Source organism: Bidens hawaiensis, unplaced genomic scaffold, assembly GCF_021521415.1.
Source record: "Bidens hawaiensis isolate Kalapana, Puna unplaced genomic scaffold, B.hawaiensis_p1.1 tig00022235_1, whole genome shotgun sequence".
Lineage (NCBI taxonomy): Eukaryota > Viridiplantae > Streptophyta > Magnoliopsida > Asterales > Asteraceae > Bidens > Bidens hawaiensis.
The window spans coordinates 154,004-179,986 of record NW_027493451.1 but is presented as its reverse complement, the minus strand read 5'-3'; the positions used below and the strand labels follow the sequence as shown (position 1 = coordinate 179,986).

The 25,983-nt window shown below is 38.7% G+C and overlaps 3 protein-coding genes and 1 non-coding gene across 4 annotated transcripts; 2 read left to right on the top strand and 2 right to left on the bottom strand.

Moving 5' to 3' along the window:
• Positions 1–9,990: 9,990 nt before the first annotated feature.
• Positions 9,991–14,129, bottom strand: LOC143565011 (uncharacterized). Its single transcript, XM_077052122.1, has 8 exons — positions 13,919–14,129; positions 12,546–12,758; positions 12,242–12,433; positions 11,383–11,583; positions 11,189–11,269; positions 10,970–11,108; positions 10,341–10,433; positions 9,991–10,245 (listed from the first exon to the last, which is right to left on the bottom strand). Exons 1-8 carry the CDS (start codon positions 14,021–14,023, stop codon positions 10,172–10,174), a joined length of 1,098 nt encoding a protein of 365 aa, XP_076908237.1. The 5' UTR covers positions 14,024–14,129; the 3' UTR covers positions 9,991–10,171.
• Positions 14,130–15,216: 1,087 nt separating this feature from the next.
• Positions 15,217–15,297, top strand: TRNAL-CAG (transfer RNA leucine (anticodon CAG)). Its single transcript has one exon. It is a non-coding gene; the product is annotated as a tRNA-Leu (tRNA).
• A 2,811-nt stretch (positions 15,298–18,108) lies between these two features.
• Positions 18,109–19,301, bottom strand: LOC143565010 (xyloglucan galactosyltransferase MUR3-like). The gene has a single exon (XM_077052121.1). It carries the CDS (start codon positions 19,243–19,245, stop codon positions 18,109–18,111), a length of 1,137 nt encoding a protein of 378 aa, XP_076908236.1. The 5' UTR covers positions 19,246–19,301.
• A 3,522-nt stretch (positions 19,302–22,823) lies between these two features.
• LOC143565006 (xyloglucan galactosyltransferase MUR3-like) lies at positions 22,824–24,436 on the top strand. The gene has a single exon (XM_077052118.1). The coding sequence runs from the start codon at positions 22,824–22,826 to the stop codon at positions 24,324–24,326; it is 1,503 nt and encodes a 500-aa protein (XP_076908233.1). The 3' UTR covers positions 24,327–24,436.
• Positions 24,437–25,983: the final 1,547 nt, after the last annotated feature.

Below are 25,983 nucleotides of genomic sequence, written 5' to 3'. Positions count from 1 at the left end.
TGTTTGCTTTAATTTACAACAGTTCATACTTGTATACATGATCTAAACCTTGTGAACCATTGTTTGTTTGGTGTATTTGTGACTCATTTTAATCACCAAAATAAAGATTATTAAGAATTAAGATAAGCTAACATAGATTAGTGCAAGTTAGAGGTGCACAAACCGGGTATTTTCTGAAATCGGGAACCGGGTAGAAACTGGTTTCAGGTATGGTCAACAAAAGTCAAAACCGGGTCCGGGTAAGAACTGGTTCTAGATATAGTCGGGTATTTGACTGGGTTTTTATCGAGTTTCGGGCAGGGTAGGGTCGGGTTTTGACCGGGTATTTCCGGTTCTGGGTACGGTTTTGGAGAGAATTCCTATACCTGGTCCTACCCATGAGTCGGGTACGAGTAGGAACCGGTTTTGGGTCAGGTACACCGGGTCTGGTCGGGAACCTATATTTTGTGCACTTTTAGTGCAAGTTATTTGGGAGCAAACGTTTTAAGTTTAAACATAGATTACACTTTTAATAAAGATTTTCTCTTTACTTTTAATACTCACATTTGTATTGATTACTTGTGATTTACTAGAAAAACTTTTTAAAATGTACATGTGTTATACGCTTGTATAATATTTGTACTAGTGGCCTAGTGAGTGGTCACGTTTCGCGACGGATTTGTAAGAGTTAAATCTAACCTGACCTCAAACCCAAAATGCCTAAAGCGCTGATTATATTTGGATATTATTATTATTGTTTGAATAATTATAATTATTGTTACTAAATATGCAATAATAAATAGTGTATGTAATGTTTAAAAAACACAATTTTACCCTTAAAAAAAGTTTTTATTAGTTAAAGTGAATGCATGAAGTTTTGTGTCATTCATATGTATCAAATGTTGTAAAACTTTTAAACTCAAAAGGTTCTTAAACTACTATTGTCAATCATGTAACAAAAATGCTACATATATTGAAGAAACACTAAGTGAACCTTGGACAGATTACGGGTAACCTGGGGGTTAGATAGATGTTTCCCACGAGGGGTTAGACCCGGCAAAGATGGTTCTTCTGATAACCTGCAAAACGGACACCGTGAGCTTGTCACTGAGAAGGGGGGGTTCCTCCTTGTGACCACCCTCCGGCGTGAGAATCAGACTAGATTGCTCTTTAAATATAAAAGTATATTAAGAGATTGCTAGAGCAGATATCAGGTATAATATGATGATAATGTGATAAGATATGAGATGGTCATACCATTTGTGGTATGTATAGCCGAAGGTAGGTTTCCAAGGAGGTGTGGCCTGCTGAATAGTATTCTGTTCCATCAACTGTGGCCTACGCACGTGCCCTGCTGGTAGTTGGTGGGTAGGCAGCGGCTGATAGTGACCAGGCCTACTGTGTACTATTCATTTTCCACCAACTGCCGGCTATGCACGTGGTATGACAGGAGTTGGTGAGTAGGCAGCGGCTAATAGTGACATACAGTACAGGAGCATGCTGCTCGCCATACTGTTGTCAATAAGCTGTCGTATCTTTAGTCAGATCTTTTGCCCATACCTCGTCAGGTACAGTGCAGAAGATCTTCCCGTATCGTACGGACTGGCTTATGGGCGGGAGTATTCCCCCTCCCGCCTTTGTGCGGGATTGTCCCCGGCTTTGCTCATTCATTCAGGTGACACTGAGTGATTGAGAGCTAAGTGCCTTGTGCGTGTAGCCTTGCTGCGCGGGTGGCCTTCCCTGATGGCTTGTATCCGCAGCTGCGGGAACAGGCAGAGTCATTCACCATTGGGAGGCATTTCCTGCGGGAACAGCTTGCGTACTGCGCGTAAGGACGTCACGTCTCTGAGCATGGTTGGTCCTGCGGATCCAGTTGGTTTCTGCGCAGACGTCCCTCTTCAAGGTGAGTCTTGCGGGTCCAACTGGGCTCCGCTGGGACCTACCTCTTCAAGTCCCCCCAGTCCAATGTTCTTCTCATGAGTGTTTAATAAAGTGAGGTGAACTTTTGGACTTAAGCACACGGTTTCGAAAAGGGTTTTTTTTTTTTTTTTAAGGTTTTCCATGGGGATTCTTCCCGCGGAAGTCCTTGTCACGTGCAGAAATTCCCGACTTTCCTGCTTGATCTTTGGGTATGATGCGGGTAGGTCTGTAACCTCTTCGCAAGTCAGGAGCGTTGAGTCCCACTTGTGTGGATTCTCCATGAGGTTTTGGTAGTTTTGAACATAGTGATCAATTATGTTAAAACCACCAATTCCATCCTGGAGCTTCAAACAACGTAGTTCTCGACGTTCCTGCTATGCGGGGATGTTGTTTCCGTTTCCGCAAGCATTGCCCAGAAGATCCTTCTTGGTTTCAATTCCCTGCGGAGCGCTAGGTATGTGAAGGGTTTTGCCTTGACACTGTACCCGCGCTCGTCTTATGGTTACTTTACTTCCAAGGTATTCCTGGCGTCAATTCCCTGCGGGTGCTAGGTATGTGAAGGGTTTTGCCTTAACACTGTACCCGCATCCGTCTTACGGTTACTTGGTTGCCAAGTTATTCTTGGCTTCAATTCCCTGCGGGTGCTAGGTATGTGAAGAGTTTTGCCTTAACACTGTACCCGCATCCGTCTTACGGTTACTTGGTTGCCAAGGTAAGGGGTATTTTCCCGCTTATTTTTGAATCTTTTGAATTTTTTTTTTTGAAATTCGAAGAGTTGGTGAAAGGATAAGAACAGTCCAAACCTCTGAAACGTCGTGCGACGGTTTCTTCTGACTGTGTCAGGACGTGCAGAAAGTTATGGTGACGTGACAGTACATGGTCATTCCAGACGCTTTTTCAGGCGCGTGGGCGCTATTTTTCGGGCGCGTGGCCGCGAAATTAATGGTATGCGTCCTGTCAACAGCTGTTGCCAGCTTGCTCTTTGCCACGTGTCATAGTTTTATTGCACCTTCGATTTCTCTCTCTTTCGCATTAAATGCATCGCATTAATTGCGATTAGTATATAAAGGGGGAGAGGGTTCTTTGTAATCCACACTTTTCACTTTTCTCTTCATCTTTAACGATTTCCGGTGAATACTCATCTTTTCCGTCGAGTCATTCCCTTGAAATCGTTTTCTTTCATATCTGCAAGATGTCGTCTCGTGATCTCGAATCTACAGCCGATGACAAGAGTACTGCTGGCGAGTGCCAGTGTGCTTTGCCTGTCGATCTGTATCAGTACGTCGTCAGGAAGTTCATGCTCGAGTCTCTCGAGCCTGAGTTTCCTGAACCCCATCAGACGGTGTACGATGCCCCCAGAGGCAAGATCGGGGTATATGCTGCATTCTTTGTTTATGGGAATCTTAGGTTCCCATTGACAAAGTTTGTTTACCGTGTCCTGGAGAGGCACGGTGTGCACCTGACCGAGGTGCACCCGATGGCGATTGCCAAGATTCGGCACTTCGAGTGGGTGTGCCGGATTCTGGGCATTGAGCCCTATGTTGACCGCCTGATGACCTTCTACTCTTGGAGGTGCATCCAGGGGTGGTATACATTGATAACCCGGATTAAGGGTTTGAAGATCTGCGCAACCGAGCGCAGTCTTCGCTCGTGGAAGCGGGAGTTCTTCTTTATCTCCGCTCGCGCCATCCCCCTTGCCATGAAATTCAAGAACGGGCAAGCACTTCCCAGCCTTCACGCCTCCAACTATCAGGAGGCGGAATGGTTCTCAAGGATATCCCGGGTCCAATCTCCGGTTTACTGGTTTGCGGAGTCCGGGATGGTGATGCTGGGGATGAGCCGGGTGTGGAAGGAGGCGGATGCGCAAAAGATCCCAATCGTCCTCGAATACGGTTCGAACTCTGTTCCTTACGGTATGCTCTGTTTCTTTTTGTTGATTTAGAATCTCTTCTAACTTTTTTCATGTTTATTTCAGAGGGGAACGACTTGCAGTCGCTCCTGAACCCGCGGGAGGCTGACGGTCCCGCTCGGATGGGTACTCGCGCTCTAGACGAGAACGAGTTGCCCATCCTAGAACAAACGGCGGATCGGTTCGTGGAGGTCTACCTGCTAGGCCACGAGATCCGTAGCGCCAGGCGGCCAGGTAAGGCGCTATTCAACCCTCGACCCCTCAATGTTGAAACCTCTGCTGGAATTCCTCTAATCGTATGTTCTGATGAGGAATCCGCAGATGGTCCTCCGTTGGTGCGGAAGAAGAAGGCTGCCGGCGGGAAGGGGAAGGAGAAGGTGGCCTCCACTGCCGATCCAGTGCCTCGGTCTGATTCGGAGACCGAGAGCGAAGAGGTAGCGGGGAATCCCGGTGGTGAGAAGACCACCGCTCCGGAGGCTGCGACGATTGTCACCTCCGGAGAGCCCAGGATGACAACGGTGACCGGCGTGAAGAGGCCGGCTCCATCGGGTTCATCCCCGCCTGTTTGCACTTTCAGGCACAAGAAAACCCGTAAGTACTAACTTTATCTTTAACTTTATAGCTTAATATCATTAACACTTTTCTTCTTTGTGCAGGCGTGGATGTTGACGCATTCCAGGGTGGAGCGCAGAGGAGTACCTCTCCGCCAATGACGGTAGGCTTGGTCAGCCTACCTGAGGCGACGACCCAGGCGCTTGCGCCTGCTTCCGCTGGTTCAGTTGCTCACTCCTTTGAGCCGACTGTTCCAGCTGTGATGACGTCACCACCGGCCGTGAGTGCCATTTTTACTGCATCTTTCACCGAGCCGGCGGTTACTTTTGCTGCGGATTCCGCAGCGGCCGCGGCGGCCTTTACCATACCTCCTCCGTCATCGGCAACGACGGCCGATCCTTCAGGTATGCATGGGGCGTATCGCCGACCTCTGCCTCCTTCCCATCTGCCTGACCTCTTGGATGGATTTCCCTTGGGTTCAGGTGATGGGTTTGGCGGCTATCGGCCTGTTATTGACCCTACAGGTGCGTAGGGTTCTTTTGGCCTATTTTATATATATATTTTTTATCATCTTTTCCTAACTGCTTTTTATTTTTTGCAGTGTCGGATTCCAATGAAGTATATGTTCCACGATGGAACATTCGCCGAGGAACAACCCTTCGCACCCCTGTGGAGTGCGTGGAGTGGGCTTGTCACGCTGCTCCTAGTGGTGCGTTGGGGGAAGCCATGGCTAGCTACCAGGAGGGTAGGCTAAGCAATGAGCTTCGGGTTCTCCTGGCCCGGATGCAGCCGCGCGTCGAGCTGCTTTGTCGTGAAAACGACAAGTTAAAAGCAGCTCGCCTTCAGAAAGTAGCTCAGGCGCGGGCTGTCCGAAAGGAGAATAGGAGGCTCTCCGCCGCGGCGGCGGAGAAGGAGAAAGCGTTCAAGCCCCTTGAAGTTGAGGTTCAGGCCCGTCTCGAGGCTCGCTCCAAGGCTGCCCAAGCTGTTAATGAACAGCTTCGGCTGGCTAAGGAAACTGCTAGGAACGCAACTGAAAGGGCCACCAAGGCTGAAACTGTTGCTGAGCCTCTACGCCTGGAGAATGAAGAGCTTAAAGCCAAATTAGAGGCTCTCCAGCAGGCTCATGATGCCTTGGCGATGGAGGACGCGAAGAAGCTTCAAGAAATCCTGGACCAGAGGGGGGTGCTTGACCATACCGAGCGTAAGCTAAAGGGCGTCGAAGAGGCTGCGGCTAAAGATGTGTTGCTTGCCAACCTCAACAAGAGTGAAGCCGAACGCGCCCGTAACGAAGCTCAAGCTGCCCTCCAAGAAGCTCTGGTTGCCAAGGAATGGCTTCTTCGAGAAGCGTTGTCACAGGTATGTTTAGCTTCATGTCTTCACGCTTTTCTTTGTAAAAAGGTTTTGACACTTGTATATTTTCTTTTGTAGGTTGTGCATCGAGTCTTCACTGAGACATCTTATGACGATGCTATGAGTGCAGCCCTCAACGCTTCTCACGAGGATGGGGAAAAGGCCGGCTTCCTGCTTGGTCTAGGGTTCGTTGAGAAAGGCATCCCGCCTTCCAACTTCCCTTTATTCGATGTAGATACTGAAGCTGTATACGACCAAGCAGTGAATCAGTATGCCGCCTTCCCGCATCCAGTGGTGGAGAAGGTAAACGAAGTTGCTGATGCTGATGATGGGCTAGCTATCCTTAAAGCTTTCCTTGAACTGCCACGCTCTACTGATGGTGCTGGTCCAAGTGGAAGTGGCCCTGAAGCCTGATCCTGAAGATCCCTTCCCACTGCTAGGATAGATTTAGCTTGTATAGATTTATTTTCTTGTAGGCGGGTAGTTACCCGGCCATTCTTGTAATGAGTCATTGTGAAATATAAATCTTTGTGCGGGTAAGACCGCTATTTTCTCTGGATTCCTTGCTTTATAAACGTTATATGACTTGCATACTTTAGTTTAAATTAGCAATTTTCCAAGTGTTTAGAATAAGTTAACCTTTGAACGTGGTAGATAATAGGTTGAAGTTTTGCTTCCTCTTTCGTGATTGTGCGGGTAGGACCGTCACTTGCACTTAGTAGGATGGCTAAACTTTACCATCTGACCTGCGTGGAGGTTTTCCTCATCTTTTTTGAAATTTCTAAGTGTTTAGGATAAGTTTAACCTTTGAACGTGGTAGATAATAGGTTAAAGTTTTGCTTCCTCTTTCGTGATTGTGCGGGTAGGACCGTCACTTGCACTTGGATGGCTAAACTTTACCTATATCTGACCTGCGTGTAGGTTTTCCTCATCTTTTTGTTAGAAATTCTCTTGAATAAGTTAACCGTTCGACGCGCGGTTGTCATTAGGTTAGTGTTCAGTTTCCTCTATCATGATTCATGCGGATAGACCGGCACTTTCATTTAGTGGGATGACTGAACTTTTCCCCTTCAACTGACCTGCGTGAAGGTTTGCCGTTTTTTGGGTTTATGCGGGTTTTGTCGCCTTCCCCACGCAACGACTTTCACGTTTATGTATGCGGTGAAAACCGGCATTCGTTTTGAATAAATTGATCGTTCGACGCGCGGTTGTTAATGTGTTAGTATTCAGTTTCCTCTATCATGATTCATGCGGATAGACCGGCACTTTCATTTATTGGGATGACTGAACTTTTCCCCTTCAGCTGACCTGCGTGAAGGTTTGCCGTTTTTTGGGTTTATGCGGGTTTTGCCGCCTTCCCCATGCAACGACTTTCTACGTAATTATGCGGTGAAAACCGGCATATTAGTGTTGAATAATTCATAAAGGTATAAATGTAAAATCATCAGCGTCGATGTTCTAAGGAGAATCATTTCCATTAGAAGTGGCTCTTGGCCTTTTCTTTACAAATTTGGAATTGATCTACATGCAAACTGTGTAATTGAGCTCCCTTCCATGTTGGGATGGGAGTGCCATCGAGCCGATACACACCTGGTTCGGGATCTCGTTCTTTACGCAGCATGTAGTCTCCACATTGAAGCTGGAATTTTTATTCGTATTTTCCCCAGCTGGGGTTCTACACGCATCATCCTGCTCAGCGTTCATTGTGCCACGAGGTGCGCGAGCGTCCCATCTCTGACAAATGCTTCGACCATGTCCTTTACGTCTATGCATTCTTCAGTGTTGTGGCCTTTTGTCCTGTGAAAGTCACAGTATTTGCTCCGATCAGCATTGTGACGATGTCGGATTATTGGAGGCTTTGGCCATGGGAGCTCCTCAGTGGCGAATATCTCGGTGACGCTTTTGGTGAGTGGCGTCCATCTGGAGTTCTGGTTCGACCGTACGTTATCCCTTCCGCCTAACCGATGTTGCAAGCCGGATGAGGTGTCAAAGTTTACCCTTGACTGCCAAATGCCTAGCTTTCGCTTTTTGTTTAATCGGGCGGTAAGGACGTTGTCTTCCCTTGTTTTTTGGGTGTAGAGGTTTGTGCTCTGTGGGAGATCTCTACCCAGTTGCTTCTCCGTTTCCGCAAAGCGTTTAGCTGCTGTCATGATGGCGTCCCATGTGGATGGCATGACATCTTTACCCGTTAAGGTGCGGATGAGCTCTGGGTCGTTCGCGCCCTGAATAAAAGCAGCGCGAACAAGATCTTCGCTAATGTTACCCAGACTTAGCTTCTTCGAGTTGAAACGAGTGATGAAGTCTAGCAAAGATTCATCTTCCTCTCGAATGCATTTGAGGATTGTCCATTGCTCCTCGGTATACTTTCTTTGCTGGCTGAAGTGTTGGCTAAACTTCTGTTGGAAGTCTGCCCAGTCGTAGATGTGGTTGACCGGTAGACGATCGAACCACGCTCTAGCAGCCCCAACAAGCGTCATTTGGAACATGTAACACCACGTAGGTTCCGTCCAACTACTGACGGTTGCCCCCGCTATGAATCTGTTCAAATGATCATCTGGGTCAGATATACCATCATATGTGCCTATGCTGGACATTTGTTTGGCACTTTTTGGGGCGATTGCTTCCGCAATGTCCCTTGCAAATTTGGACGTTCCCGCATTTGCAACGTTTGGTCTGAATGTTTTGGAGAAGTCACGTGGACTTCCACCTGTGTTTTTTGGTTTGAAGGCTTGTCCAAAATGCCTTCTCGGTTGGGAGTCAGTTTTTCCTTACGCTTCCCTTTTGCCCTATGGCGAGGGTTCGCGTCAGAGTCGGATTCCTCCGATTCATCGTCCAAGTATTCTTCGAATTCGTCAGCCTGTTGGACGGAACGCAAGCGTTCGTCCAACTCAGCTTGGAATTCCTTTTGACGTGCCTCCGCCCATGCCTTAACTTCATCGAGTGTTTGGCGGGGGAGTCTTGTTCGTTTCTCTAACTGGGTATCGGTGAATCCCAGTGAGCGATTATTTACTGCACTTGCCCCAGCTTGGGTAACTGGGGTAGTGTTTGTAAAGACTGTGTAACCGGTATTCCCCCCAGTAGCTGGGGTTACCGGAGTTTCTTTAACCATCTTTCCAGAAGTTTGAAAAAACTGGAGAAAAATGAAGTTCTAGCTTTATGCACGGATGGCGCCAATGAAGAAACACTAAGTGAACCCTGGACAGATTACGGGTAACCTGGGGGTTAGATAGATGTTTCCCACGAGGGGTTAGACCCGGCAAAGATGGTTCTTCTGATAACCTGCAAAACGGACACCGTGAGCTTGTCACTGAGAAGGGGGGGTTCCTCCTTGTGACCACCCTCCGGCGTGAGAATCAGACTAGATTGCTCTTTAAATATAAAAGTATATTAAGAGATTGCTAGAGCAGATATCAGGTATAATATGATGATAATGTGATAAGATATGAGATGGTCATACCATTTGTGGTATGTATAGCCGAAGGTAGGTTTCCAAGGAGGTGTGGCCTGCTGAATAGTATTCTGTTCCATCAACTGTGGCCTACGCACGTGCCCTGCTGGTAGTTGGTGGGTAGGCAGCGGCTGATAGTGACCAGGCCTACTGTGTACTATTCCTTTTCCACCAACTGCCGGCTATACACGTGGTATGACAGGAGTTGGTGAGTAGGCAGCGGCTAATAGTGACATACAGTACAGGAGCATGCTGCTCGCCATACTGTTGTCAATAAGCTGTCGTATCTTTAGTCAGATCTTTTGCCCATACTTCGTCAGGTACAGTGCAGAAGATCTTCCCGTATCGTACGGACTGGCTTATGGGCGGGAGTATTCCCCCTCCCGCCTTTGTGCGGGATTGTCCCCGGCTTTGCTCATTCCTTCAGGTGACACTGAGTGATTGAGAGCTAAGTGCCTTGTGCGTGTAGCCTTGCTGCGCGGGTGGCCTTCCCTGATGGCTTGTATCCGCAGCTGCGGGAACAGGCAGAGTCCTTCACCATTGGGAGGCATTTCCTGCGGGAACAGCTTGCGTACTGCGCGTAAGGACGTCACGTCTCTGAGCATGGTTGGTCCTGCGGATCCAGTTGGTTTCTGCGCAGACGTCCCTCTTCAAGGTGAGTCTTGCGGGTCCAACTGGGCTCTGCTGGGACCTACCTCTTCATATATGTTAATTCACATCAAAGGCGAATCCTTTATTGTTTTAATAAGATAAAGAAGTCTTAAACCACTCTATTCAAACATGTCACAAAGGTGGCAAAACTACTTTAAGCGCTGTCAGCATCGACAATATCTTCATCTAATGTATAGTTTGATAAACATTAAACTGCCATTGATCAAAATTACTTTCACAAGGAAACATTACATGAATTTGCATACTATCTAATCAAAACACTAATGTACATGCATTACAGTAAAAATAAGTTTACCAGACATAACAGAACACTTTCGAGTTTTAATCATACGTAATTTGGTTCAGGATGGAAGGGACCAATTTCCACTTTTAAAGTCTTTATAGAAACTGGATCTCTTTGAAACCACAAAAAACACTGCACCCACAAACAAAATTTAAAAATCAGCACAAAATAACACGATGTTAGATATAAAAGAACATGAAAACATTTGAATTTTAATCGTTACAAACCAGGGATTCCGGGAATAACAAAATTCGGTTCTTTGAGAACTGCATGAAGGGTTCTTCGTTCGTTCACTTTCACCCATTTGGAACGATTATTTCCTAAAGTGCATACAACGATAGAAGATAAAAATGAGAGGTGGTAATGAGTCGGTTGGTAAACACTTTGTTGACCATCTTTTTAAAACTTTATAAATAATACTTTTGTTAAATAGAATTATAAAAAAAATATATAGATATAATAGATAAAATTATATAACAAAGTATTTTACAAGGTTTTAAGAACTTGAAAACAATGGTTTGACTTTCAAACTGGTCAACATTTAGGATTTATGTTATACTTCCTCCGTCCCATTAAAGTGTCCAGATTTCCTTTTTTATTTGTCCCATTACAAATGTCCACTTTCAAAATTTATTAGCTAATTTCCAAGTTTACCCTTAAACACACACAACTAAAATTAATAAACAATATTTATGGACCCAATTTCTAAGGGCATTATTGTCATTTGGTAAACAAAAAAAAACAATAATTTAATCTACCTTAAACTTTGTGTTTTTCAAACTAAGACACTTTGACCGGGACGGAGGGAGTAACTTATAATAACAGAAAGAATTGAAAAATAATTAAATAAACATACCAGCTGGAGAGACTCCTTTATGGGAAGATTTAACTTCATCCGTCTCATCATCACCGAAACTTTCAAGATGAGAAGCAGCCGTACCTTGTAATAAATTACTAATAATTTCTTTCTTTGACAAGCACGCCCCTGATCCCGCCTGGTCAACAAAAGTCAACACAAAATGTTAAAAAGAAATTAAAAATCAGATTATATATGACATAGACTGCAAGTTTATACCTCATGGTACAACTCAATAGCATCACGAGTATAAACATTTTCTTTATCCCATGGTAACGGTTCAGCATTATCTGAAAACATGTTTTATAGCTAAGGATTGACAGGTTCATTTATTAGTGTTTATTCACATATACAGTATTTTTATATTCAGTTTAAGTAATTTTATGATGAAAGAAACGAGTGAGAAAGGATATCAAGTCAAGATGATCTGAAAACATATCGGTTTCGCAGAAATCCTCAACGAAGTCACTAGACATAACCTCTGCATAAAGAAGCAGAACGGGCCAGTGAAGTATATGATCTTTATCTAATATTGGTTTTTTCAATCCGGTTAGTTCTTGAAACGTAGCTCTTCCAATCTTCAATCCTCTTTCTTCAATTGCCGACACTATGTCCTGCAAAATAGATTAGAAAACCATAAAAAAATAAAAACTAAAACGCAAAACTAGAGGGTTGTTATAACTTATAACATTATTAGAGTTGAAAATTTTAAACAATGCACTTATGATTGGTCGATTTGCTGTAAACGGAACACGAACGGAGCATGTTCGTGTTCGTATGTTTTACTTTGACCGAACAAATGATCAAATATAAACAATTAATCGAACTCGGTTTTCTTGTTCGTGTTTGTTTGTTATGAAAACGAATATGTTCATGTCCGTTTATGTTCACTTGTTAACAATATAATGGGTCTAAAAAATTTAAATGAATATATTGACAAACGTAAACTAACAAACATAAATGAACATAAACGAACAAACAAACAAATTTAATCAACATTCACGAACATAAAAAATAGATAAACGAATGAGACGTGTTCATGTTCGTATGTTTATCAAATAAACAAACATAACCAAACCTCCGGCCAAAAGGTTCAATGAATGTTTGGTTCGTTTACAGGCCTACAGTCAAATTTTATTTTAACGCATACATCTTGAAATCATATAATTCAAAATAACATATTACTATAATACTTTATCCTTGTAATCAAATTTACTGTGTTATATATTAATAACTTTTTGCTAACATAACTACAAAAGCAAAATGTAAAACCTTAGCTGTTTTAAGAGCATTGGAAACTCGAGCCTCACGTTGCTGAACTTCTAATATTTGCGAATCAATTTGTTTTTTTAATTTCTTTAAATTTTCATTATCTGGATTCTGTTCGAGCCCCTTTTCGCTAAAAGCCTTTGCTTCAACCAACTTATTGAGAGACAATGATGCTTTAGCCGCTCTATAATAAGCCTAGCAATTCAAGAAACACACATGCACATAATCAGTTAATCACATATAAAAAAGAATTTGAGAAGAAATCACAGAAATTGAGTAAACAACAAACTAAAAAAAAAATGAAAACCTTAACATTTGTTGGGGATAGCTTTATGGCTTCCTCTGAATCTGAAATAGCACGCCCATAATTTCCAAGTAGTAAATTAACATGTGCTCTATTAGAATAAAGTATTGATGTCTCAGTGTCACTTAAAGCTTTCTGATTAATGGCCCGTGTATAACAATTAATAGCTTGCTGATAATGTTTCTTCCCCATCTTGACATACTTGTTACCTTCTTCCTGTATTCCGAAAACAAACCAAAATGAACACTAATGAAAGAAGTATATAATTTAGATACATAAACTGGCACGACTTAATAATTAGTGCCAAATCATCACCACTTTTTTTTACCTCAAAATTGATCAGAATTATATTTTAGTTAACCACTTAAACATAAAAAAATAAATGACTATATTTAATTGTATATATATACACTTATACATGACAAGAAGGTATTTACAGGAATGAAAAATCGTAAAACTAAACGACAACTTTGACCTGATAATTCGTTTGAATTTCTAGGGTTTAGAGATGTCTTCTTCTCAGGTGCAACTTTAATATCAATGAGAACATACAATTGTTCAATAATCAATTAGTTTTGCACACAATTTGGTGAATTTATCATGGCACCGGATTATAACTTCTACCTTTTTCACTTCAAAATTTATCAAAAGTATTTTGTTTAAGCATGGAATGTTAAAAATTAAAAAATACTTCAAACTATACGTACAACACAACGGAAGTAAAGAACCAGATTTACGGAAATAATAACTATGAAAACCTAAACAACAGCTACTACTATCGTTTCCTAGAGCACAACTTTACTATCAACAAGAATACAGGATTAGTTCGATAATAGAATCGGTAGACTAGGATAACAAGAACTAAATGCGGACTCCTAAACACAAGTTTTGAACTGATAATTCATCTGAGTTTCTAGGGTTTAACAGAGATGTCTTCTTCTTCGGTACATGAAATCAATGAAAACATACAATAATTTGATAATCAACTAGTTTCTTAACAATATATCAAATAGTGAAGTAAAGCTAAATCTAATGTATTCATCCACTGCACCTGGTTATAATCACTTCAAATTTTGATGAGAAGTATTTGTTTAAACATGAAACACTAACAGCTATCTCATTACAACAGAACTATAATTACAGCAACAATAAATAATTAAATACGTAAACCTAAGCAAAACACATTTAATCTGATAACCTAATTAGTTCAAACTACTACTATCATATTCTTTCTCAACCACGACTTTACGAGTAACAATAATATTACACAATGAGGTCAATAATCAAACCGGTAAACGATAATAATAATAATAATAATAATAATAATAATAACTGAATTTGTGGTGATTAAGTGATAGTGGAAAGAGATGGACTACTTTGAGTTCAACAGCAGCTGATTCCTTAAGAGCAGAAATGGCTTCAAGGTCAACTAACTCACTCTCCGTTTGAGGCTCTGCACCTTTCTCCATTAACAACGCCATGCCTTATTATTATTATTATTATTATTATTATTATTATTATTATTATTATTATTATTATTATGGTTCTGTTTCGAGAGTACTCGCCGGCGTGAAGTTGTTAATGAATGTGGGAAAATGGAAGTGGTGGTTGTTAATGGGCTGGTTAGATCAACTTACTGGGCTCGATGGCCCATTACAGATTTCCGTTCAAAAAGCTCGTGGCTCGTTTGGAAAAAGCAAGAATAAAATTTGATTTGAAATAACCTGAGCTGAATCAGCTCGGGAACAACTTTAGACTCTAGAGGGACATATTCCAAGTTCCAAATGTATTTTACCTGATCTGAAACTAATAGTAAAACCGGTCTGAGTAACCAAACACAAAGCGGTCTCATCTGTCTTTTCTTTTTCCATGTTTTGACAAGCGTTTAGAATTACCTCAAAATCGATTTATAATATTGATCTTGTATTGTATTTTCATTTTTCTAAAATCGGTATCTGATATCTTGTATATTCATCTTTCTAAAAGTTTTAAATGTTTTTTTTGTCCAAACTCCATATAAATTTTTAAAAGGTTTCATCCAAAAAAAGTAGATAACAATACTTACAACATCGAGTCTTAAATATTTTGATTACGTAAGTACATGTTGACTATGTCTAGACTTTGCCCTTATGATTAATCAACTAAAATACTATTTGTTCTTTTAACAATATGAGAAGTTTATTGTTTTGGTTTTTAAGAGAAGTAGAAACCGCCCCTTAAGATTCTAGCTATTATAAAACATAAAACACGCAATCAGGCGTTGATGGTGAAACAATTGAAATCAAACCCAAAGCGAAATCACAAATCAAATATAACTAATAACTTTGATGTCTTGATTATGTTTTCTTTTAGAACCTTCAACCGCGTTGTAAACCAAATACAAATTTGCACTTTTTACGAAATTTATCTATTTATATAAACCATATTGTTCCATACTTTAACATGTGAAACAAAATGACGATATTCATGATCTTTTCTTTAGTAATAACTGATAACAAGCTAAACCTAAAACCCATCATTTACAATTTCAATTAATTCATTCATTCTTTAGTTTATATGCACATATCATTTGGAATTCATAAAAGCTTCATTTTCGTCATTTGTTTTTTTTTTTATATTTTAACAGCTTACCACTAGCGTATATATATATAATTCTAAGAAACATGTCACCAACGTCAAGATGGCCGAGTTGGTCTAAGGCGCCAGTTTCAGGTACTGGTCCGAAAGGGCATGGGTTCGAATCCCATTCTTGACATACCATTTTTCCTTTACGAAATATTTTTAAAAGAGGCAAGTGCAAGTTTAGTTCATAACTGGTCAGACACGATAACATTAAATAAATAATTATAGAATTACAATTTATGAAATTTAATTCACTCATTTGCGTAAAATATTTGTCAACGAATACAACAAAATTTTCTCACGTTCATGTATTATTTTAGACTTGTCTGTAAGTAGTAAGTTTCCAGATTCAAAATTTTGGTTTATTTTGATAATAATGCTTGGTATCCCTATCGGTACGAATTTATACACATTTATTTATATAGTAAACTAGGTTAGGTACCCGTGTGATACACGGGTTGGATAAATTATATTATAAAAAAGTCAATGAATCTAAAGATGCATTTAAGATATTTAATAAATTACAATGAAGACAAATAAAATTACATGACAAAGCTCTTTGAAAATCTCTTTATATACAACGTTTGTAGTTTTTTTTTTTAACTTGACCATCTTCATCAAAATGAGTACTTTGAGTCTTCTTGTTTTAACACTAGACAGCGGAACATATAACTGGCCATGGGCGAAAACTGGTTGTCTAAGAAATAAATCAACCCTAGAAAGTGATTGGCTTTGGCTTTTATTGATTGTCATTGCAAAACAAACATTAATGTCTACAATAATAAGAGCTGCAACTTCAAATGTGGTTGGTAAGTTATATGTTCTTCCATCTTGTTGTCTTTTTCCAATAAGACGGAGTTTTAGGTTGAAATTTGGATTTCGTTTGTAACAATCTCTAACCATTTTGTATGTTTTGAACAAAACATTTTGAGAGTCTAACATACTTTTCAATTCTGTTATAATTTCCAGATCAATCAAGTCTGAAGTTGACGTAGATCCCCTGGTTGTGTCACTACAAAATATTTATTATTATTAGACTAATGTATATATAAACAATGATAAAACCAAATAATAATAATAATCTATAATGTATATGAAATTTAAAATGCATACCCACATACTATCTTTCTATTTGATACTTCACTATTCGTGTCATATATGTTGCTGTAATCACAACATAACAAATAATTTGTTATTTCATTATCTGTTTTACCATGTACTCCTTCATTTTTCCATAATTTTGCATAACTTCCACTCGTCAAACTTTGATCACCATGGTCCAAGTTTTAGGTTGAAATTTGGATTTCGTTTGTAACAATCTCTAACCATTTTGTATGTTTTGACCAAAACATTTTGAGAGCCTAACATACCTTTCAATTTTGTTATAATTTCCAGATCAATCAAGTCTGAAGTTAACGTAGATCCCCTGATTGTGTCACTACAAAAAATTATAATTATTAGACTAATGTATATATAAACAATGATAAAACCAAATAATAATAATAATAATAATAATCTATAATGCATACCCACATACTATCTTTCTATTTGATTCTTTACTATCTGTGTCATATATGTTGTTGTAACCACAACATAACAAATAATTTGTTATCCCATCATCTATTCTACCATACTCCTTCATTTTTCCATAATTTTGCGTAACAACTTCCACACGTCAAACTTTGATCACCATGGTCTAAGTAATCTGTTACACGATTTGAAATAAATAATTATAACTTTGTTAAAAAATGTACTAAATTTGTTATTCTCAAATATATTTACCTCTAGATATTCCTGCAAACGGGTCCCTAGCAATATCTTCAACATGTATATATTCGTTATTCATAATGTTACTCGTATTAGATGAACCTGTTAAAATTAAAAAAAGTTAAAATTATAATAACGAAAACTATTGCTAAAATTGGAATGTTGTATGTGGATGTGTTCTTCTATAACTTTAATTTTATATTCATAATAAAATTAAAAAAAACATTTAATATCTAAATGCATACCAGCATTAGCATTTACATTTGATGAAATTATACTTTCGTTGACGCTAGAGATGGATGTACGTTGATGTCAAACAGACGTATTTGAAGAGGAAGTTATTTTTTGCCGTAGGATATGCGGTTACTGTTTGTATGTAAACGTGTAGTATTTTGAAGCCTTAATGTAGACGCATGCAGTTTAGATATTCTATTATCCTAAATTAGTTTCCGTGCTTCTCGTTTATCAGCAGCAATTTTATTAACAACTGTAAAGAAATATGAAGCAAAGGAAAAAATATGAATATTAACAGAATTATACTGAATTACAAAATAGAATGGTAAATGCGACATTCGAAATATCTAATAAGAGAGTTATTGATAGCTCAATTACAATAACAAAAATTAAATCAAATCAAATAAATAAATAGTAATTAACGTATCTAATTTATGCAGGTAAGTATAATGTGTAAATTTAATATTGATGTGATGATTGATAAGGCTAATAAGGAATGTTTTAAATCTTAATTAAAATTGTATTTTAAATAATAAATTTAATTAGAAATTACATGAATGTGCCACTTGTCAAAATATTAGGCTAACTAAGGGGTTTGTGGTTTAACCAACATTTTGTTTATTATAATAGTAGATAAAGGTCGTTTAGACCCGTGTAAGCATGTTTTGATTAGCATAACTTTATACAGTGAATACGGATCGGTTTTACTCATCAAAAGACTGTTTTGTTTAGCATAACTTCAAAATAAAAGATCAATCATGTTCCAGCTTATCCAGGCTCGATCAAGTACTCAACTCTTATATAATGTGGTAAAGCTTTTCTTTGCAAAATCAATAACTAACATACAGAAAATCAATGGAAACATACATTGGCCAAAAACTAGAAAAAAAAAAGTTGCTTCCAACTTCATCAAAACATTAACCAATCATACTTCCATTGATGTTCATGTTTGAGGTTCTTGCTTGTTGATTAAATCACTTACACTACCATTATTCAATTTTGGTTTAGGAAAGTACGAATCCCACTCGCGAACGCCAACATCGTTACCTTGTTCTAACAACGCGTACTTCCAACCATATTCTTCAACTAACTCGTCACTCGTTCGCCCATCGATCTTATCTTGCCTCAACTTACTCACCTTGCGGATAATTGCATTCAAAGATATATCAAATGCATCTTCTAAAGTCTCTAGTTTAGAATCAGGATGAGCATAAATCAATCTAGGAATCATATTTATTACCACCTCCCTCATCATCTTAACCGTGTTAGCGTTGATTTGACCGAGCCGTTGCTCTATACTCACATTCTTCCTAATATCATCATTCGGTATAAAAACCGAGTATTTCGTGTAGTTTTCAGGTACATGCCAAGTATACTGCGTGTAAAACAAACCCAGATGAAAAAACACGGGGATACAACCCGCCAAGATCGAGTCAAAAGCCGACCTTCGTGTATACGAATCCCCTTCCGGTTGTAAACAAAAAACCGAGCTTTGAAACATTCTCATCACAATACTCGCCGAACGACAATTCTTATCATCAACCCCACATTCCAAAACCTTCCCGACACTCGAATTCCTACACTGCTGAATCAGACGACTCCTAATCGAGATAGGGTCACCCGGGCGTGGGGCCCCCACAAAGCAAAACAACCATTTCCGCTCCGTTTTCCTCATCCGGTCCTGCCAGTCGAATACCTCCTTATCTTTCGACGGATGGAAATAAGTCGGGTACGGGATTGCAAAATCGTTTAAATTAGACGGACTAGACTCGATTAACAAAACCGACAAGTTCCTAGCCGCGGGTAATGTTAAAAACCTATTCCCCCAATCGGAATCCTCATCCGTCTTCCGTCTAAAATCCCAAGTCGGTCTACCCGCAACAACAAAATGATCTTTCCCATTATTAATCTTCCACTCATCTCTTCTTTCTAACCATTCTATCAATTCAATAGAAGTAGCATCTCTAATACTCACATTAAACCCGAAAATATATCTCGCGAAATCAAACCCTAAATAAAACGGAACATAAAATGCAGCAGCCACGGATGCATCATTAGTAACGCATTTATACCGCTTCATTCTATTAAAGAAAATAACCTCAACATTAAAATGATTAGTATCATACCATCAGTGGTCCGAAAACACGCCTTCCGTGTTGTTTCCAAATCCACCGTTGATGGTGTATTTATATTTACACATGTTTAACCAGTTTTGATTACGGTTACACTCTGTAATCATGTCTTCGTTGAACCGTGACGGAAGGTCGTATACGTATACGTACCTTCCCTCACATGGATCGATATTAGGGTTTTCGTAAACCCTAGTATCTTCGAAAACATTGTTGTTGAAGAATAATATGTATAAGGATAAGAAAGCACATATTAAGCATGCTACACATATATGAGATTGATGGAATTGATACATTGATAAAATTATGGGATTAAACAAATGAATATATAATTGTTTGTTTATGTGAGTAGTGAAGTAGTCATAGGAAGAAGATAAGTGTAAGGTAGCGTGATTGGCGCATTTTATAATTAGTGTAAGGTAGCATTATTGGCGCAATTTTACGTTGTTTTCAGCGTTGTGTCAGTAACATATAATAGTGTGCCAGGCCACGTGTACTCTATCTAGAAATAATTTTCAATTCTGAGTCTTAAGTTCGGCTCATTTTGATTTATGAGAGATTTTGATTTATGAGAGCTTGAGTTTGATTATAATATCTTTTCTAAAGCTTAGACTGGCTTGTGGGTTGTTTTTAAAACTCGGGTTTAACACGGTTCGGCTAGTGTATTTTTTAACGATAAACGAATACTATAAATGTGTTACTTGTTAAAGTCACCGCATCGGGATACAATCATCTTTCGATATGGTAAAAACTCTCACATGAGGCCAATGCCCGTGAACACTCGCCCGAAGGCACGACAGTGCAGCGAGATAAAACATGTTTAGTTCAAAGATCCAACTAATGAAAACCATATATTCGTCTAGTCTCTCGTCATCACTTTGGTATCTCTGAAACTAAATGCTAGATGCATGAATCGAAACTATAATGTGAAGTTATTACAAAGAAGTCCAAAAATTATAAAACTTAAAATTCACAAGGCTCGAACTTAGACCGGCTTGACTCGAGCTTGACTTAAGCTTAAGCTTAAAAGCCTTAAGGAGTCTTTTATTGACCCAATCTCTGATAACTCGCAAGCGAATATACTCGCACCCTAAATCGAATGCCAGGTCCCTGTATTGCGCAATATAATATTCCAAGTTGTCTTGCGGTCAATTTAATATCGTATAATATTTTATTGATAAATCAATAAAATATTAGTGTTGGTAGTTTGGTACAAATAAAAAAACTTTGGGCGTATTCATAAATAGAATTAAAAACGTGAATAATAAGTTATAATATATTAAATACAATTATTTAAGTTGTAAAAAATATTTCATAAGAAGTGTTTAGTGTAACCATTTCTTTACCCAATATAGTAGTACATCATATCCTTTTTGAGATGCATGAATTGATTTTTATGTCGTATAATAATGTAATAGAAGATTTAAAGTGATTATATGTTCATTATATTTTTACATTGGTGTCAATAGTGTTAGTTGGTGGATTGTAAGTCTTGAATTCATGTACTGTATGTATATAAAAATCAAGATACACTTGTAATCGTCTAATGAAGTGTTTAACTTATTTATCTAAACGAGTTGCACAAGGTGTTTGGCTGGCCGTAGTGGGGCGAGAAACTAAGGCGAGGTGGATGATTTTTTTGGCCCCCCCCCCCCGGCGATAATAAGGGCGATAGGTTTTTGTCGTCGTTTTTTATTATCATTTAAATATTTGATCGTTGTCTAGCGGTTGAAAAAACTAAAAATAAAATAAAACAAAACAATATATATATATATACATATGCATTTTTTCTCTAACTTCATATTCATTTCATACAAAAAATACAACATTATCTTCAACAAAACATACAAAAATGAATCATAGAAACAACCCGACCCAACTATTCCCTCCTTTCGGTCAATATCATGGTTCACAAAACCAACCCGAACCAACCATTCCCTCCTTTTTTTGTATTCTTTTTTAATTTTAAAGTATATTTATTTATTTGTATAATTTAATGGGTTTTTATTTGTTTTATTAATTATAAAAAGAAAATAATAGAAAAATGGTGACGTGGCAAGGAGGGGCTACAACACCATTACACCCTTAAAACAAAAGCCCATTATTTGCTGATTGAGCTTTACATGACACAAGTCGCCCCATTTTATAGCTCTTCTACAACACATAACCTTTACAGCCAGGGCAGACGAGGAGCACATGCACATGGTTTCCTTTTCAATTATTGAAGAGTTTTAAAGGATTTGTTTTAGGAATCAAATACAACTGTAGGTAAATCAAAGATTATGGAATAAAAATGTATTACCACATAAACGCCGCGATACATAATAGTTCGATAAAAATTAATTACTTATTGCCAGTATTGTAAAAATCGCTAGTCGGTAGTCGGGCGGTTGGGTGAGAGCTGGCGATTAATCGGGATTAATCGAGATTAACCAGGATTAACCGGATTAGACTTTAATGTATATTTTTCAGGTTTATATATACACGCACACATATTTATATGTAATTATAAGTTTTAGACATACGCAAATATATTTTAGCCGTAAATTGGCTGGAATCTCGCTGAAAACCGCTAATTTTTGCTAGAATCTCCCCGGAAACCACTTATTTTGGTTGAAATCTTATCGGAAACCGCTGATCTTGGTCAGAATCTCGCCAGAAACGTCGATTTTAGCCGGATTTGACCGTTGACCGATTAATTAGCGAAGTGGGGACTAGCGATTAATCATGGATTAATCAGTGCGTAGTCGGGATTTTTGCAACACTGCTCATTGCATGTCCACTCATTGATTCTCAATCTATATTTATCTTCACTAAAAAGAAATGAATCGTTGTAAATATATACAAAGATTACGTATGTTGTACTAGTAGGCTAGTAGCCACCCTTCACTTTCTTTCTTAACGGCAAACAAGTTATACTTCTTCCTAATATTCAACTTTGAATAATCTATAGGCATGTGTAGCGTTTTACAATATGTCATGTCTCAGTCACTAATAGGACGTTTTACAAAAAAAAAAAAAAAGTGAGGTGTTGGTAAAAATATAAATTAAAAGGAAAAAAACCTTGATTGGCTATTTGGCCAACTCTCAGTCTCCTCCGACCACCGAAAACGTTCAAACGCCCAAAAACACTCCGGAGATGGTGTTCCCAAGTGTTTTAACTTTTAACCCATTTTGCAAGTAAGAAACATCCACCAGTCCACCACAAATGGTCTAAATAATATTATGACTTGGAAATTTGGAATGAATAATCTTATTGCGTGATATAAGGAGCTACCATTCAATTTGACCCTTGGAAAGTATTGCCCAAATGATACACGTGGCATACATTCACAGGCAAAATATTGAAAACAAAAAGTCGTAAAATGCGCCAATAACACTATTTTACACTAACGCCAATCACGCTACCTTACACCTCATCTTCTTCCTTTTACCACCTCACCATTCACATAAATAAATCAATAATTATTTCCTCAAAATCACCTTCGCTCGTTCACCCAAATTTCACACTAATTGTTTAATTCGGCAGATGGAAAACAGAGCTTACGTATTCCAGCAATCTCACATTTGCTTAATAGCTTTAATATGTGCTTTCTTATCATTGTTCTTATTATACTTCAATAATAATATTTTCGAAAATAATAGGGTTGATAAAAACCGTAAAATCGATCCATGTGACGGAAGGTACGTATACGTGTACGACCTTCCGTCACGGTTCAACGAAGACATGATTACGGAATGTAACCGTAACCAAAAGTGGTTAAATATGTGTAAATATAAATACACCATCAACGGTGGATTCGGAAACCTATTGAACAACACGGGAGGCGTGTTTTCGGATCACGGATGGTACGACACTAACCAGTTTACGGTTAGTGTCGTATTTAATAACCGGATGAAACGGTATAAATGCGTGACTAAAGATGCATCCGTGGCTGCAGCATTTTATGTCCCGTATTATGCCGGGTATGATTTTGGGAGGTATATTAAGGGGTTTAATGTGAGTATTAGAGATGCTACTTCTATTGAATTATTAGAGTGGTTAGAAAGAAGAGATGAGTGGAAGATTAATAATGGGAAAGATCATTTTGTTGTTGCGGGTCGTATTACTTGGGATTTCAGACGGAAGACAGATGAGGATTCCGATTGGGGGAATAAGTTTTTAACATTACCCGCCGCTAGGAACTTGTCGGTTTTGTTAATCGAGTCGAGTCCGTCTAGTTTAAACGATTTCGCAATCCCGTACCCGACTTATTTTCATCCTTCTAAAGATTCGGAAGTTTTCGACTGGCAGGACCAGATGAGGAAAACGGAGCGAAAATGGTTGTTTTGCTTCGCGGGGGCCCCACGCCCCGATGATTTGAACTCGATTAGGAGTCGATTGATCAACCAGTGTAGGAATTCGAGTGTCGGGAAGGTTTTGGAATGCGGGGTTGATGATAAGAAGTGTCATTCGCCGAGTAATGTGATGAGAATGTTTCAAACCTCGGTTTTTTGCTTACAACCGGAAGGGGACTCGTTTACGCGAAGATCGGCTTTTGACTCGATTTTGGCGGGTTGTATCCCTGTGTTTTTTCATCCAGGTTCGTTTTACACGCAGTATACTTGGCATATACCTAAAAACTACATGAAATACTCGGTTTTTATACCTCATGATGATATTAGGAAGAATGTGAGTATAGAGCAACGGCTCGGTCAAATCGACACTAACACGGTAAAGATGATGAGGGAGGAGGTTATAAATATGATTCCTAGATTGATTTATGCTGATCCTGATTCTAAACTAGAGACTTTTGAAGATGCATTTGATATATCTTTGAATGCAATTATCCGCAGGGCGAGTAAGTTGAGACAAGATAAGATCGATGGGCGAACGAGTGAGGATTTAGTTGAAGAGTATGGTTGGAAGTACGCGTTGTTAGAACAAGGTAACGAGGCTGCTGTTCGCGAGTGGGAACCGTATTTCCCTAAACCAAAATTGAATAATGGTAGTGCAGATGGTTTAGTGAACAAGCAAGAGCCTCAAAGTTGATCAACTTCAATGGAGGTATGATTGATTATTGTTTTGATGAAGTTAGAACCAATTTTTGTAGTTGTTTTGTGCCAAAATATGTATCATTCTTAGTTTTTTGTATTTTAGTTGTTGATTAGCAATGAAAACTTTACCACAGCCATTAAGAATTGGGCCTAGGCCTTGTGAACTAAGTATTATGAGAGTTGGGCCTAGACCCGATCCATCATCTAACTACCTGTGCACAAATCGGGTTTTCCTAATACCCGGTTCAAGGTATTTTCTCCAAAAAACCATACCCTATGCACCGGGTTTGGTTCGGGTATAAAACTGTGTATTCTAAAACCGAGTATTTTATTACCGTATATCCGGGTATTGAAAATACCTTTTTTTCGGGTATAGATTGAGTTTTTTAAGGGGCTGCAATTTTTGGGGGTATTTTTCGGGTAACATCAGGTATTTGAAAATCCCAGTTTCGGGTTTTGAAAAAAACCCTATTTTGGGTATAGAACCTGTTCCGGTTTTCGGATATTATTGGGTAATCAGGTTCGGTTCCTGGTATGGTTTTGGTAGTGAAATGCATACACTATTTGTACCCTACATGTAGGGTCGGGTACGGGTTCGAGTAGTAAAAACCTGGGTTAAAAAAACCCGGATCCGGTTATTTTTCTGGGTCCAGCTTCGATTTTGGGTTTTTTGTGCACCTCTACCTCTTAGGCTCTTACCATTTTTGTACCTCTACATAATCGATGGTTAGATTAGAGGTGCGAAAAAATTGGTTTGTGGTTCGAAATTAGTTGGAAAACTGATTTGATCTACTCGCAAAACCGGTTTTGGAGTTAAAACCAATTTGTCGGTTCGAAAAATTAGCCGTATTCTCTAAAGGGTAATATATATGCGTTTATAACCCTTTTTTTTGTTCACATAACATTTTTTCCCTCATTTTGTTAGTACATAAGATATTAGACGTGTTAGTTTAATCACAATACTCAAAAACACTATCAAATAATAACATGATGTAGAGAATCGGAACTTAAAAACGCGCTTTAGTAAGAACTTAGAAACACGCTCTCCTGAAACTTGATAACACGCTCTAAATAACATGATGCAGATAATCGAAACTTAATTTATATTTGTAATCTCATTAGTTATGAAATGTACAAAACTTGGATCAAGTTCATAGTTTGCTTTTCACCCCAAGAAGCAATCGCACATGTAATGTAAGAAGCGATAGTCGGTTTGGAAGTTCATGACTCGAATCTCAATGGCATCACCGACATATGTGGATCCCAATTTTGGTTACTTCAAAACCATCAACTCAATTAAAGTATTTTATTCACTTTTGTGTTATTACCAAGTTAACAAAATTGTGAATATTATGCAATATATATTATTAGTTTTTATACCTCGTATTATGGGGTCGTTTTATATTATTTGTTTTTAGTATTTATTTATTTTTTAAATTTTTATCTTTTTTATTTTATAAAAGTTAATAATATACTTATTGTTTAATGATAAATTATTTCACAAATAAATGAGATGTTATAACCCGGTTAAAATCTATATAGGTTTGATGAGACCCAATACCCGTTTATTTTTTTTACTATAAAATTGGTTTTTTAATTATAAATAATACACATCTTTTTTTAAAACAAATCAGATATTAATTTTTAGTATA